This window comes from Nuphar pumila, chromosome 15 (genome assembly GCF_984573655.1).
Source record: "Nuphar pumila chromosome 15, dmNupPumi1.hap1.1, whole genome shotgun sequence".
NCBI lineage: Eukaryota > Viridiplantae > Streptophyta > Magnoliopsida > Nymphaeales > Nymphaeaceae > Nuphar > Nuphar pumila.
This window is the reverse complement of record NC_143263.1, coordinates 15,868,753-15,882,950: the sequence shown is the minus strand read 5'-3', so window position 1 is coordinate 15,882,950 and position 14,198 is coordinate 15,868,753. Positions and strand designations below refer to the sequence as shown.

The following is a 14,198-nucleotide window of genomic DNA, read 5'->3' as shown; positions in this document are numbered from 1 at the left end:
TCTCCCTTGTATTTATATTTTAAAGTTTTAAACTATGCTTAGTAGATTTAAAACCGATTTCCCTTACTATTTAGAAGATGGCTTCAAGTTGGGCAAAATGTGTAAAAGTATCTTCAACAACATACTAATAGCAATATTACAATATTCTTGGAAACAAATGCGTACACATACACACAACAAGAACACTTGAAACACTTGTGCACAAAAAGCACAACACAAACTCACAAATGCGCAAAAGCATACCCAAGAGTCATAAGATTGAAAAGGTGCTTGGGCTATAATCCCAAAAGCATAAAAATACACAAGGGGAGAGTCCCTTTAAATAGAGGAGGTGGAGTCCTTGGAGAGGCTCCACCTCTAGCCGTTGGAGCCCCTCCAACGGTCACAAATGTGACCGTTGGAAGGGGCCCAACGACTAGATGGTGGGCCCCTCCAAGGTACTTTTCACCTTTTACAAAAAGAACAAAAAATAAATAATAAAAAGAAAAAGAAAAAGAATTACAAAACATATTCCGAAAAGAATATATATAAAAAGACTAAACTACCCCTACGGCTAAACAATTAGAAATATATATTTTATTTATATAATAAGTAGATACATATACATATATATTAATATATGTATATGTATTACCTTATATATATATATAATATATATATAACATTACATGATTGATTACATAATTTAACAAAATGCGCAGAAGTCTTTTCTTTGTGTTTTTTTACAAATCCAAAAAACATATAGAAGATATCTATTTGTCTTAATCTCTAGTCAGTTTATTGTTTCACAACAACAAAGTTTAATATAAATTTGCTCATGTACCATTTTTCTTTTATCATAATAAAGATTTTAATATCAATCTATTCATGTAGTGGAGTACAGCCATATAGACAGGCTGCTACACTATCTAACAAATATTTATAAAGAGATGCTGCGGGGGAGTACCTGCTTCCACATACTAGAAATCATGGTTGTAGGTTGTATCCTATGTCACATAGGTGCAGGTGCAGATACGGCAATGAGTCACTTTAGAAAAACTTGGGTGCGGGAGTGCAAGGAGAGTATATATATAATTTTTAACAATTTTAAGTTAACACTAATGAAATAAAAATAATTATCTTATCATCAATTCATCATGCATAAATTCATGCAATAAATCAAATTAACAATCTACAATTGTTATTCCTCATCAATAAAAAATAACACCACTGGTGCAGAGGTGCGGATATATATATATATATATATATATATATATATATATATATATATATATATATATGTATGTATATGTGTATGTGTGCATTTATTTATATATATATATATATAATATAGATAAAACCGGACTTGGTTAGGGTTAACTGAATCTACTTTTGAACAGAAATGGACCTCAGTGTGGTTGACTTCACCTGACACAAAGGAAGTCATGTCCAAGTGTCGCACCCGCATGGGTGTGGGTGCGATGCGGGTGAGGTGCCCTGTTAGAAGAGTCCATGTTACATAGGTTGTATCTTTTCAATTAAACCTTATGGATGTACTCAACATAGTTTATTTGATAGGAATCATGCTTTGGATCATGTTATTTGGACATAAAAGTGGAATTTTTAAGTCATGAAATTTTGATACATTGGGAGCCATTGATTTTTAAAGGTCTTAAAAAACATACATATATGCTATAATCGAATGATCCAAAACTTGTTTTCTACTAAATAATGCTTATAGATCATATTTATAGGGTCTGATCAACTAAAAAAGTTTAAGAAATTTGACAATCTAAAGCTTCTATTAGGTGGGAGTAGGTACTCTGGGAGCACCGTATCATTACTAATATTTATAAAAGGAAAAAAAATGATGAGCAGACTGTTATTCCTAATGCTCCAAAAATTAAAAACCATATAATCATGATGACTAAAAACAATGTTGCAAAATGTGCATCATAAGCCTAACATGAACATAAAAATTTTAAAAAACAAAAATGGTGATTTCGGATAAAGCTAAATAATGCAGCAAATATACAACAGAGTAGAATCACCAAACACAATTATAAATAACTAAACACAGTCTTAACATTCAAGCCGCTCTAAAAGGTCATAGTTCAAACATGATACAAAGCATTTCATCTAATATTTTATTATTTTAATCTTCTAAACTCTAGACACCTAAGACCTATGTCACATGGGTGCGGGTGCGACACGGGTGCAGCGCAATTCCAAAAAATTTGGAGACGGGGACTCGGCTATATATATATATATATATATATATAACAATAAATTAACACATAAAGATTGTAAATTTTAAAGCAAAAATAAAAAAGCCTGTCATCCGAGCCCCCTCCTTCCCCCACTCCTCCTTACCCCTGTCGAACAAAAGGGAAACGAGGAGGGGCTCGGCCCCTCCTCGTTTCCTTTATGTCTGGAGGGGCAAGGCTCGGCCTGTCAGCCGAGCCCCCTCCTTCCCCCACTCCTACATCTTACCCCTGCGATAAAAGGGAAACGAGGAGGGGCTGAGCCCCTCCTCTGTGAATTGGAGGCACAGGGAGAGACTGAGGCCCTCTTCTGCGAGCAGAGGGTGCGGGGGGGAGGGGCCTGCCTGACATAAGCGAAACGAGGAGGGGCCAAGCCCTTCCTTTGTGAATAGGAGGCACAAAGAGGGGTCGAGTCCCTCTTCTGCGAGCAGAGGGTGCAAGGAGGGAGGCTGCGAGCAGAGGGTGCAGGAGGGTCGACATACCTGTTGAGTGTTGACAGAGGGGGAGACGGTGGCTGGCACCTGTGTGTACCATCGCCGGAGTCTGGATCGTCGGCGTGGGTGTAGGAGAAAGTTGCAGGGGCTGGGGGGAGAGGCAAAATCGAGAGGGTAAGCCCCTCCCCCTGTCGATAAACCCCTTTTAGGGTTCGGCTGCATATGAAATTTGGATTTGGGTCGGGTCCGGACCTGACCCGACCCGGATCCAAAACGTATTTTAAAAATCAAAACGGACATTTTTGGACTCAGTCAACGTTGACTGAGTCCAAAACAAGGATGGACCCGGCCTCGACTCTTTGACCGAGTCCAACTCGTCGTTGACCGAGTCCGGGCTGTGTCCGAAGCCGCACTCGTGTCGAGTCGAGTGCGGCGCCTCCCTAGCCGAGTTCGTGTGACTTAGCCTAAGACTAAACCATGGTTGTCAGTCGAGGAAGCGAGAGCGGAAAGCAATATGGGAAGCGGAATCGGGAAGTGAGGCACTTTCAAAATTTTAAGAAGCGGGAAGCGTGGGACGACTTAGGAGCGAATCAGGAAGCGTCTTAGAAGCGACCTAGGAAGCGACAAAAGAGAAAAAAAAAATAAAAATACAAGAAAATGAAAAAAATGGGGGAAGCGAGGAAGCGACGCTTCCTAGTTACCTAGGCGTTTCTGGTAACTCTGGACTAAACTACTTCCAAAATTTTAGAATGTAAATATTCAATATATCATTCTTAGTTCTCTCCATTGCTTTTTCATAAGCATGAGAACTTTCCATGATTTCAGAAGCTGGCGACAATAGCAATGATGAACCATCTTCATCAAACATTACATCTCAAGGATAATTTCTAGCAGTGGTTGTGCAGCTTGTACCCTTCTTTTAACCATTTCTTCAAAACTTGCAATAATCTCATCATGAACATTGGCAGGATATTAAGATAGCTAGATCACCTTGCCAAACCACGACGCTTGAACTAGTGTAGCCAGTGTTGTTAAAAACTCGCCTCAAGGCACAAAGTGCACACCTTGAGGCAAGGCGCAAGCCATTTTGCCTTAAGCGCATGCAAAAAGTGAAATAGTGGTGAAGTGTGTGCCTCATGCACCTTGAGGCATGCTTTCACCTGAAGAAAACCTCAAATATGAGGTACATGCCTCCCATATTCAAAGGACCCATTTGACCATTTTTATTTTTTTCAAACAAAAACAACAAAAGGAACGGGTGGGGTGCCCCGATCCACTAGGGCACCCCCTTCCTTTCTTCCTACCCTCCTCCCTTCCACCGGCTAGTCTCTGGCAACCTCAGACACCCTCCGATGTACTCTCTCTCTCTCTCTCTCTCCTACTTTTTTTTCTCTTTTTCTTTTTCTTTTTCTTTTTTTTCTTTCTTCTTCTTCTTCCTTTTCTATTCACCCCCTCTTCTTCTCCCTTTTTCTTTTCTTTTCTTTTCTTTTCTTATTTCTTCTTTTCTTTTCTCCCCTTGTTTTTTTTTCCTTTTTTCCCTTTTTCCTTTCTTCTTCTTCTTTAATGTATAAATTATCCACCTGTCTCACATGTTGCATAATTTAATATTACATGCACGTTGCTTTCATTCTGCTTTTTTATAATGAGAATCGTCTTACTGAAAGGATGTTTTTTCATTAATAGAAGCTGAATCTGAAATGCTGCATTTAACTCTTGGTATCCGAGTAATTGTGATTTTTGTGTACATGATTGGAGAATAGCAATTGTTATGCGATTGGGTGTGGAATTCATAGACTATGATTTTTAGCTTTTGATCTTGTGTAGCATTACTTGGCAAGTTGATGAATGCTGTGAAATTTATAAACTGTATGTGTGTCGGTTATATGATAATTCAGTAAGCACACTATTCTCTTATGACCACTCTTGCTGGTTGTGTTGATTATCTTTCATAGGCAATTCATGATATGTGATTTTTTTTGAGAGAGAGAGAGAGAAAAAAAACAAGTTAATAGATTAATCAGTATAAAATATAAAATAGAACTATGTTTGACTAGTTATAAAACAGAACTATGTTATCTTTGGTTGAATTCTCATGTTTTATTTGTTAGATACTTAAATAGATCATGTTATTACATCATATATTGGTTTCTCATCTTTTAATATTTATTTTAAATTCTTTATATCTTACTGGTTGTATAGTTCATCAATGAAGCATTTCTTTTTATTCACTTGTGGTTTTTAAATATTTTCTATTTTTTAAATTTCTTTGTGAGGCTTATGTTTTACACCTCGTTTCGTATTTTGGTGTGGCAACTCAGTACGCTGCAACAGTTTCACAACATTGGATGTAGCATATTACGAATTACGGGCTCGCAAAAACAACATTTAAGTAATTTATTTGCAAATTCAACTGATTCACAATATTGCAACGTCAAGTTATTTCTGCATCTTCTGTCTCTTTCTCCCTCCATTGGTAGATATAACCCAAAACCTTGTCGATCTAAGCAAAAAAGAGGGATTCGTTGCATCAAAGCCTCAAAGAAATGATGAAAATGGTGCAAATCACCTCTCTTGCCTGGAAGCTCCCCAAATTACTTAGGGTGTATTTGGGGGTCAAAAGCAACACTTATAAGTGAAAAAAGTCTGCCAAGATTGACTGAAACTTCTAAGAGATCATATAAAATTCTAAGAAAAAAACTCAAGTTCAAGCAGTATTGATATCTTATGATAAATGCCGCACTAAGGTGTATCATATGATATGCACAGTACAGTACCAATACACCCCTGCAAATAGTTTCAGGGGTGTATCATGTTGGATTTTGCTTTAAAAAGCATTGTGTCATAATGTATCATATGATGCGTTATGACTTTTACAACATTGATAAAAACCATACAGATTAAATTACAAAAAAAGAAAATACAAAATCAAGAACATTACGCATCAGCCCTACAGGTCCAAACTATGGTTACCAGAAACGCTCTCGCTTCCCCGAAACGCGCGGGGAAGCGACCCTTTTAAATGGGAACCGGGCTTCCCACTTGCTTCCCGATATCAGGAAGTGAGTTTTCTTTATTCTTTTTTTCTTTTTCTTTTTTTTTGGGGGGGGGGGGGAGGGGGGGGGGCTTGGAGCCTTTAACAAATTCTTTTTGCCCAATATCGGGAAAACTTGATTCCTATTCGCTTTCCACTCGAATCCTAAGTCGCTTCCCTCTTCGTTTCCTCTTCACTTCCTAGGTCGCTTCTGGCTCACTTCCGAGACGATTTTTGGTTCGCTTCTAAGTCGTCCTCACTTCCTGCTTCTTAAAATTTTAGAAGTGTCTTGCTTCCCGAATCGCTTCCCGCTTCCTCGACTGGCAACTCAGGTCCAAACTTTCATTATGCCGGTACTCCAGTGTGAAGAGACAAATTAAACCATATTGTGCATAAACAAAATCTAAAAATAAGTAGTTCTCTATTATAATATTCAAAGTACCACATTTCCACTAACATCTAGAGGTAAGTTAAAATATCCGAAGTACCACATTTCCACTACCATACGGAGGAAACACACATACACAAATTTTGCAACAATTCAAATAATGGAAATGGGAACCAGATGAATGAATGTGAAAAACAAATGCTACCTTTGATGCTTGGATGTTTGCATGGTGAACCTTGCGTCCAGACTCTCGTTTCAATGAATCCTCTGCCAAGGCCAGGTGACAACAGCACAAGTTCAGAAACTGATAGAAACGATGAAAGAAAACTTTGCATGGAAAAGTTAAATTTAAAGCAACTAGCCACAAATTGCAAGATCAGGAAAAGAAATCTTCATGCATAATGTTACAAACAGTTAAACAAAGGCAAGAAAATAAGATATTATACTGAAATCATTACATATGAAATAACTTACAGAATACCTCAAAGAATAAAAAAAAACTAATGAATGGAGATATCATTAAACAACATAACATCAACATTTTCCACCTAAAGTCACCCCTATAAGCTATGCCACATCAGAGTTACCGGAAGCTTCTTAGATAGGTGGGAAGCCCGCTTTCCGAGAACTCATTTCAGAAGCGTGATATTCCTCACTTCCAAAACTTGATGGGAATCTCGATTCTCCCACGCTTCTATGCTTTCCACACGCTTCATCTATTCTTCTTATATGTTTTCGCACTCTACTTTTCATGTTTTTTATGTGTTTTCTCTCACGCTTCTCACTCACTTCCATGTGCTTTCTCTAAATTGAGAGTCATCCTATGTCACATAGATGCAGATGCGGGTGTGAGTGCGGCGATGCAGCACTTTAAAAAAACTTGAGTGTGGGGGTGCGGGAGGGTATATATATTTTAATATATATATATATATATCATTTTTAAATATTGTCATATATGTATATATAAAAATTATCCATAAAGCAAGCTCCCAATGAAAAAATTTGTTTTTCACCAAAAATAATAAAAAATTCAGAAGTATTGTTTAATCAGATTTTAATCAGGTATTGCTTAATCAAATTTGAATTTATATACATTTAATACAAAAGTCCATTCCAATGCAGTTTTCACTTTTTTTATTAATGCATTTAATACAGAAATCCGACCTACTCGGTTCTCCCCATTTAATACAGAATCTGACCTACTCGGTTCTCACCATTTAATACAGAAATCCATTCCAATGCAGTTTTCATTTTTTTTATTAATGCATTTATGAAAAAGCTCTATAAAAAGTATAAAAGAATATACATGGCTCAACTTTTTATGACAAAGCTTTATAAAAACAGTAAAAGAATGTATGTGGCTTAGAACATTTAATGCACAATGTTTCAACCTTCAAAGCTATGTAGATGGGACAAATCTTTAAATATTTTAAAAAAAAATTAATGTACTAAAATGGACTCGGTCAAAGTTGACCGAGACCATTTTGGACAAAAATAACCTTGAGTGCGGGTTGAGCGCACTCAAGGTCACATTGATCGTACCGGGTGCCGCATCAGTGTCGCGTCGTGTCGATGCGGGTGTGGCAGCTTCTATGCTGAGTCCCTGTGACATAGCAATCATCATTTTCAGATTTTGTTAAAAATCTAATTATTATACTAAAAAACACTTTTATTTTAGTTTTTATTTGCATTCAATTTCTATTCTCATTCAATTCTTATATTGCTTGTTTTTATTCTTCGCTTCCCACTTCCTATTCATTTTACAATGCATCTCTTCTCGCTTTCGCTTCACATATTGCTTCTTGCTTCCGCTTCCTAGTCTGGCAACCTTGTGTCACATAGATATTTCACTTCTTGTGAATGACTATGTCAACATGATATGACATCAATACACTCATCGAACATACCATGACCAAAAAAATCCATGGATGAAACAAATCTATCAAAAATAATTAACACCATGCCACAAATCATACAAGATTACACGCCACAAACTGTTTTTTCCTTATGGCCAGCCATTCTTTGTCCCATTTTCATCTTAGATAGCATCCTTTTGACTCTATTTTCACAACCAAAAACCCTTTTTAAGCAGTTCTCTCAATCCAACCTAGTTTCTTCAAAATTTAGGCTGTTTCATGATTTTACCCTAATCTAACCCTAGGGAATTCAATTTATGTGATCTGCAAGTGCTTGCTCTAATGTGACCCTTGGAATCTCGTTAACTGTTTGCTCTAATCCAACATAAGGGATGTTAGGTTCATGCAAAAAAAAGGTTAGAGCTACAATTTTAAAGGTAGAAAATAACAAGGTAAGAGGTCAGATCTACATTTTCTGAAAGGTTTTTGCAATAAATCTTTTATTTTTTATCCATGAAAGGAATTCAAGAGACCCACCTTGGGATCATTATACTCTTGCATCGGCAACACTTGGCCAGTACATGGCAAAATGTAGCGCCACACAGTTACTAAAAAAATGTCAGAAATTTAAAATGCCAAATGAACAACCTCCTTCAAGAAAATCAGGTGAAAAAGCAAAAAATAGAAATTTGAGGCAAAAAATATGCCAAAACCAATGTTGTAAGTATTGTACCATATCATACGATATGGTACGATATGTATCGTTACTATATATTATAACAATACGATACACACTCATATCATGATACAAGTGTGTATTGTTTTGTATCGGGTGTATCGTACAATACACCTTGTATTGTATATTGTACAATACACTTCGAGCGGACTTTAAAAGGGTTGAATTTTTTTTTTACTTTGTGTTTTAAAGACTTTTCTAGGGTCGATTTCTTCATTTGTGTAGAGGCTATTATAGGAAAACTCACTCACCCATAAAAGACTTGAGAGTGTTTTGGAGTTCGATTCTTGCACAAGGAAGAGGCTTTTGTGGTTTTCTCGCGTAAGAGTGCATTTTCACCAAATTCACTCAAGTGAGATAAGGTAAAAACAATCTTTGTTCTTTGCTTCATTTGTATATGATTGAAGTTAAAAGAAGGTAAGATCCTTTCTTTTTTATGCTTTTAAAAGATATTACTTTACTTATAATTTTTTACCCTTAATCTCATTTATTGTGCCCTTAGAACTCAAAATTTATCCCTAAGTATGTTATTGAGCAATGTTTTGCATCTTTGTAGTGATTAGATTTAGTAATTCATGCTCTAGAAGGTCGATGGAGGGTAGGAAGGATGTCTCTCAAAGGATCCTGCGTTGAAATATTGTACACCAGTTGACTTGGAGATGCGTTTAAAAGAAATAGTGACGTGAAACTTTTGTGGTTTCGTAATGCATGAAAGATTGTATAAATTTAAATGTCATGTTGTGGGGCATAGAAACTCCACAGTAAAATTATGTATGCATCGCATTCCTACTGATATCCGTGTTAAGCTTCTTACTAGCTATGTCACAGGGACTCTCCAACTAGGTTTCGCACCCGCGTCGCACCTGCACCCGATGCGGTCTAACTTTTAGACTTTATATATATATATATATATATATATATATATATATATATATATATATATATATATATATATATATATATATATATATATATATATATATTTTTTATATTTTTGCCGCACCCCCGCACCCAAGTTTTTTGAAAGTGTCGCACCCCCGCACCCGCACCCATGTGACAGCTTACTAGTATTATAGAAGATGATAAAAGAAAGACACGAGTATGTGAAGCATTTGTGGGAGAGAAATTGTTAGAGGTGATCCTTGATTCAGAAGATAAAGATGACCCATCAACCATCATCATCTCAAGCAACTGAACAATACAATAAACGAAGAAAATCATTGAACTGAAGTTTGATACCGAAGATGACTTTTATATATAGACATATGTTAATGAATTCTAGCTCGTATGTCTTTCCCCTTAGCATGGTATTTTGTAACTAAAAAAATGTAACTTTAACTTTTGTAATGAGTTATGAAAACCTTTTAGCTTTTGAATGTATCATTATTTTGTCTTAACTGATTGTATTTTTGGCGATTAGATGCGTCGTTGGACAACCAAATGCATGATTGTTAAATGTTTAATGACATGTCACATATCTATGTTTAGTTAATCTTATTACATAAATATATTGTGTTCTTGTATTCTATGATTTTTTTTAGATTTTTTTTAGATTTAAAAAAATAATAAAATTTATGATTTTTTACGATACGATACATATCTTACTTTGGCCCGACCAATATGGGTTATGATACGCTACTTACAACCTTGGCCAAAACAATGAGAAGAGGTGCCTTTTGAGGGTGTTGGGGTTGGGGGGAGGGCCTGAGGTAGTAATATCGACGGCCCTTCTGAAAAGATATTCAAATAACATAAAAGAGTAGTGATAATGGCAATGGTGGAATTGAGGCATATGTACCCACCAGTAGGAGGAGGGGAGGAGATGCCTCACAGAAAAGGTTTACTAGTCCTAGGGAGAGTTGTCAGCTATTTTCTGCCTAGAATGACTATATGTGCCAAATTGGCATATGTTGTGCTATATCTTTCAAGCAAATCATTGAGCAAGCAGATTAGGAATCAGACATGCACATCAGCAAATTGCTTTCAGTTCCAGGCTAGTGATAATGTCATTACCAACATAGAGCTCAGTTATAGAGGATAGAATTTTAAATGCAAATGTACAAGTAAAGCAACAATGCAATGAGTTAAGGAGTCTTAAAAGATTACAAGCTGTACCATTGTGACAAATGGGTGGATGGATACAGATAATAGAACTTGATAAACTTTTAGTTTCAAGTCTTAAGGGAGAAGTTATGTTCTTGAAGTCGATTAATGTCATATGAACCAAGCAGCAGATGAATTGGGTAAAATATTTTCAAAAGCGATAGAGGAAGTTTAACCTTCCAATTTAGTCCAGTTTACTGCTAATAATGTAACAAATTTCATGGATGCAAGTAAAATGATTCAAGATCAATATGTGTTACAGTTGGTATCCATGTGCAGCACATCACTTCAATCATATGCTTAAAAATAATGGAGAAACGGATAAAATTTTGTATGTTATTAAGATGTTCAAAAAGATTACAACGTTCATAAAAATGGATAAGCTTGACGGAAAGGTTCAAAATTGTACACAATTGATACTCTTGCATTAATAAAGTTTGCTATACATGTTCTAACTTCTAACAGTGCAAAGTCACGTTTTGCATCAAAACAAATTAGCCAGCTTCATCAAGATATTCATATTGCAGCTGTAGTGACAAATATTGACAATATTTTGAAAATATCATGAAAAAGTGATATTTTAGCCATTGTTTTAATTGGCCAAATTATGATGATATTTTTGAAAGATCATGATATGTCATTTAAACGAACATATCCTGGTATTTATGTTCACACTATCTGTTTGTCAGGAAAAAAGTTATGTGTTTTATTTTGTTATATATGTTTTTTATTCATTTTTACATACTTCTCCAAATTTTTAAATGTATTCATTTTGCTAGTGTTTTGGCTATAAAAACATGAGGAGAACAAAAAAATACAATTTATCAAGAGAATTTTACCGCTGTAGTTTTGTCCTTTTAAACTGTCTAACATTTGATTAGGAAGAAGTAACAGATTGACAAAGGGAGTTAGGAGTCCTCTCCTGATTCATTATAATATTTAATATCAAATCTCGTTATGTGCGTCAACCCAAAATTGAATTTGAACATGCCACTCTAATGGGACTAACAGTAATGGATCAAGGTTACTACATTTTAGCCCATCTGTATAAGCCTTGGCCTGCTTTTCTCTTTGTATTGTTCTTGGAAAATTTTGCGTCACCCCTTTTATTGAAATTTTCTCCTTCTTTAAAACACAATGCTAATGCTTTATAAAATAGTGGATATGTTTGTAACAAAAGTTACAGGGAAAGCATTAACATTACTTGGCGAGATGAATTTGGGTTCTTATAGCGATGAGATCATACTCTAATCCAATGGAAAAAAAAAAGACATCAATAGCTACTATGATTGTGGGCATATAAGTAGCAAACCATGATCAACTAGGATGCTACAATCAAGTATGCTAAGAGATAGAGAGAGAAATACAGAGCACGAAATGATCAGAGGGATAATGGATCGGAACAGATTGATACTAACAGAGGAAAAAAAATAGAAGCTCAACACTAGAGAGAGAGAGAGAGACTTACTAAGAACAAGGACCGGGGAGTGCATCGTTGAGACGACGAATGTACAGATTGGGAGTAATACCGATAGAGGAGGAGAAGACTATCTCTCTCTCTCTTCTTGCGCGCGCACCTTAGGGTTTCTTCCGGTTTCCCTTTTACCCCGCACGGCGTCCGTCAGACTGTATTTTAATTCACCGAGTCATCCCACGTTTTTTTTTTCACTTTGCCGGGATACAAACGGGTCGGATCTAGGCATTACCGAGTCTAATTTAATTGGATATATCATTGGGGCGGAGGAACTCCGCCTGTGTAGTTATACACTGCCGGTCCCAAGCCCGGATAAAGGAGGAGGGTTGCGGTAGGCCTGTGACAGCCAGCATAAAAACTTTGTCATATCCTATGAAAATGAACCAATATGAGAATTTCGTTGGGGCGTTCCCTACTGAGCGTTGGATAGAAATGATTGGAGGAAAAGGATTCATGTGGAAGACCCAAAATGAATTTCTTTTTTGGTTCATATCGCTGACCCCAATTGTTTTGAGATGAAGGCGTAGTTGTTGTTGTTGTTGTTGTTGTATCATTGGGGCGGAGGGGCATCTGCTAAAACCGAATCCAGATCCCACTATCTTAAAATCCGACATTTGCATGTATTGGATTCAAATTTTGTTCAGATTCTGATCCAAGTTCTAGAGATTTAAGTGTGTCGGATCAGTTCGGATCTAAGCATTACCGAGTCCGATCTAATGGGATTTGGAGGCTGATGGGATCAGATAAAACTGAATCCAGATCTGACTAGTTTAAAATCCAACATTTAAGCATATTCAGGTTTTAGTCCGATTAGGATTCTAACTCGGATGCAAAACTTAATATTGAAGCCCAATATGAATTTGGCCTCATATCCAACTACACACTCAGATTCGGGTTGAATGTCTGATAATATTTGACCCGTTGACATCCCTATGTCATTCAGGTGCAAAATTAATACCAAGTCTGAATCTTATTATTAATCGGATCTAGCATTGGCTGCTAAATCTGACTAAATGGATTTGGATTTGGTGGGATACCTGACCTGAATCCTAACCTTTTAAGCATTGTTTTTATCCCTTTCTTTTTTGAGAGAAAAATTATTATTAAGGGCAAGTTTGGAAGCAAGAAAAACTCTCCTACGAAAAGACAAATTTACTTATGAAAAGTTTTGATATAACAATTTTTCTAAAATGAAAATTTTTCACTTGTTTGGGTATTATTAAAAAAATAAAATGAAAAATCTTAAAAAAAATGAAAGGTGGTAGTGGAGCTTCGCCGTCATGGTTTTTCGGGAGGTGGGTGATGGTGAGTGGTGATGGTGATGGTGCGTGGTGGAAAATTGTTGTTGAGGGTGGTGGTGATGGGGGTAGAGTTTCTTTGGCACCAATTTCTGGGAGGTGGGTGGTGATGGATGGTGGGGAGAGCGGTTTTTCGGGAAGTGGGTGGTGTTGAGATGGATGGTGGTGATGGTGCTGGTGGAAAATCATCGTGGGAGGGGGTGGTAATGGATGGTGGGGATTAGGAAGGCAATTTTTTGAGAAGTGGGGGTGATGGTGGTGGTGGGTGATGAGATGTACAATGGTGGAGATGATGAAATGGTTTCTCTTGGACCTCCCCCCTAATAGAATGCTTCTTATCTAAAAGTATATTTTTCAGAAAAACTATCTCAAAGAAAAAGTTTTTTTTTAAAGGGTCGAAAAAACTGTACATATTTTTTTTTTTTATCTCGTATCACTTTTCCTACATCTTTCTCACTTTTAAACATGCCTTAAATGATACATTAGTAGGTATTGAAAAGATCAAGCCTTCAAAACAAAAATGTTGCCACGTTCAATATAGTGCATGGTTCTTCCAAAACCATGTAGCCCTTTTCTGATATTGCCAAAAAAAAAAACCATTACTGCATAGCTTGGATTGTTGAATGTCAACTGTT

At 36.4% G+C, this 14,198-nt stretch overlaps 1 protein-coding gene across 1 annotated transcript in view; it reads right to left on the bottom strand.

The window, feature by feature from the left end:
* The window catches only part of LOC149814619 (T-complex protein 1 subunit gamma), a 47,385-nt gene extending 34,940 nt beyond the window's left edge, over nt 1-12,445 (bottom strand). Inside the window, exons 1-2 of the mRNA XM_089989649.1 lie at nt 12,260-12,445; nt 6,302-6,363 (exon numbers count right to left, since the gene is read on the bottom strand). Of these exons, the coding sequence (XP_089845775.1) occupies nt 6,302-6,363; nt 12,260-12,284 (87 nt within the window). The 5' untranslated portion in view covers nt 12,285-12,445. The remainder of the gene's footprint in view (nt 1-6,301; nt 6,364-12,259) is intronic.
* Between the last annotated feature and the right edge of the window lie 1,753 nt (nt 12,446-14,198).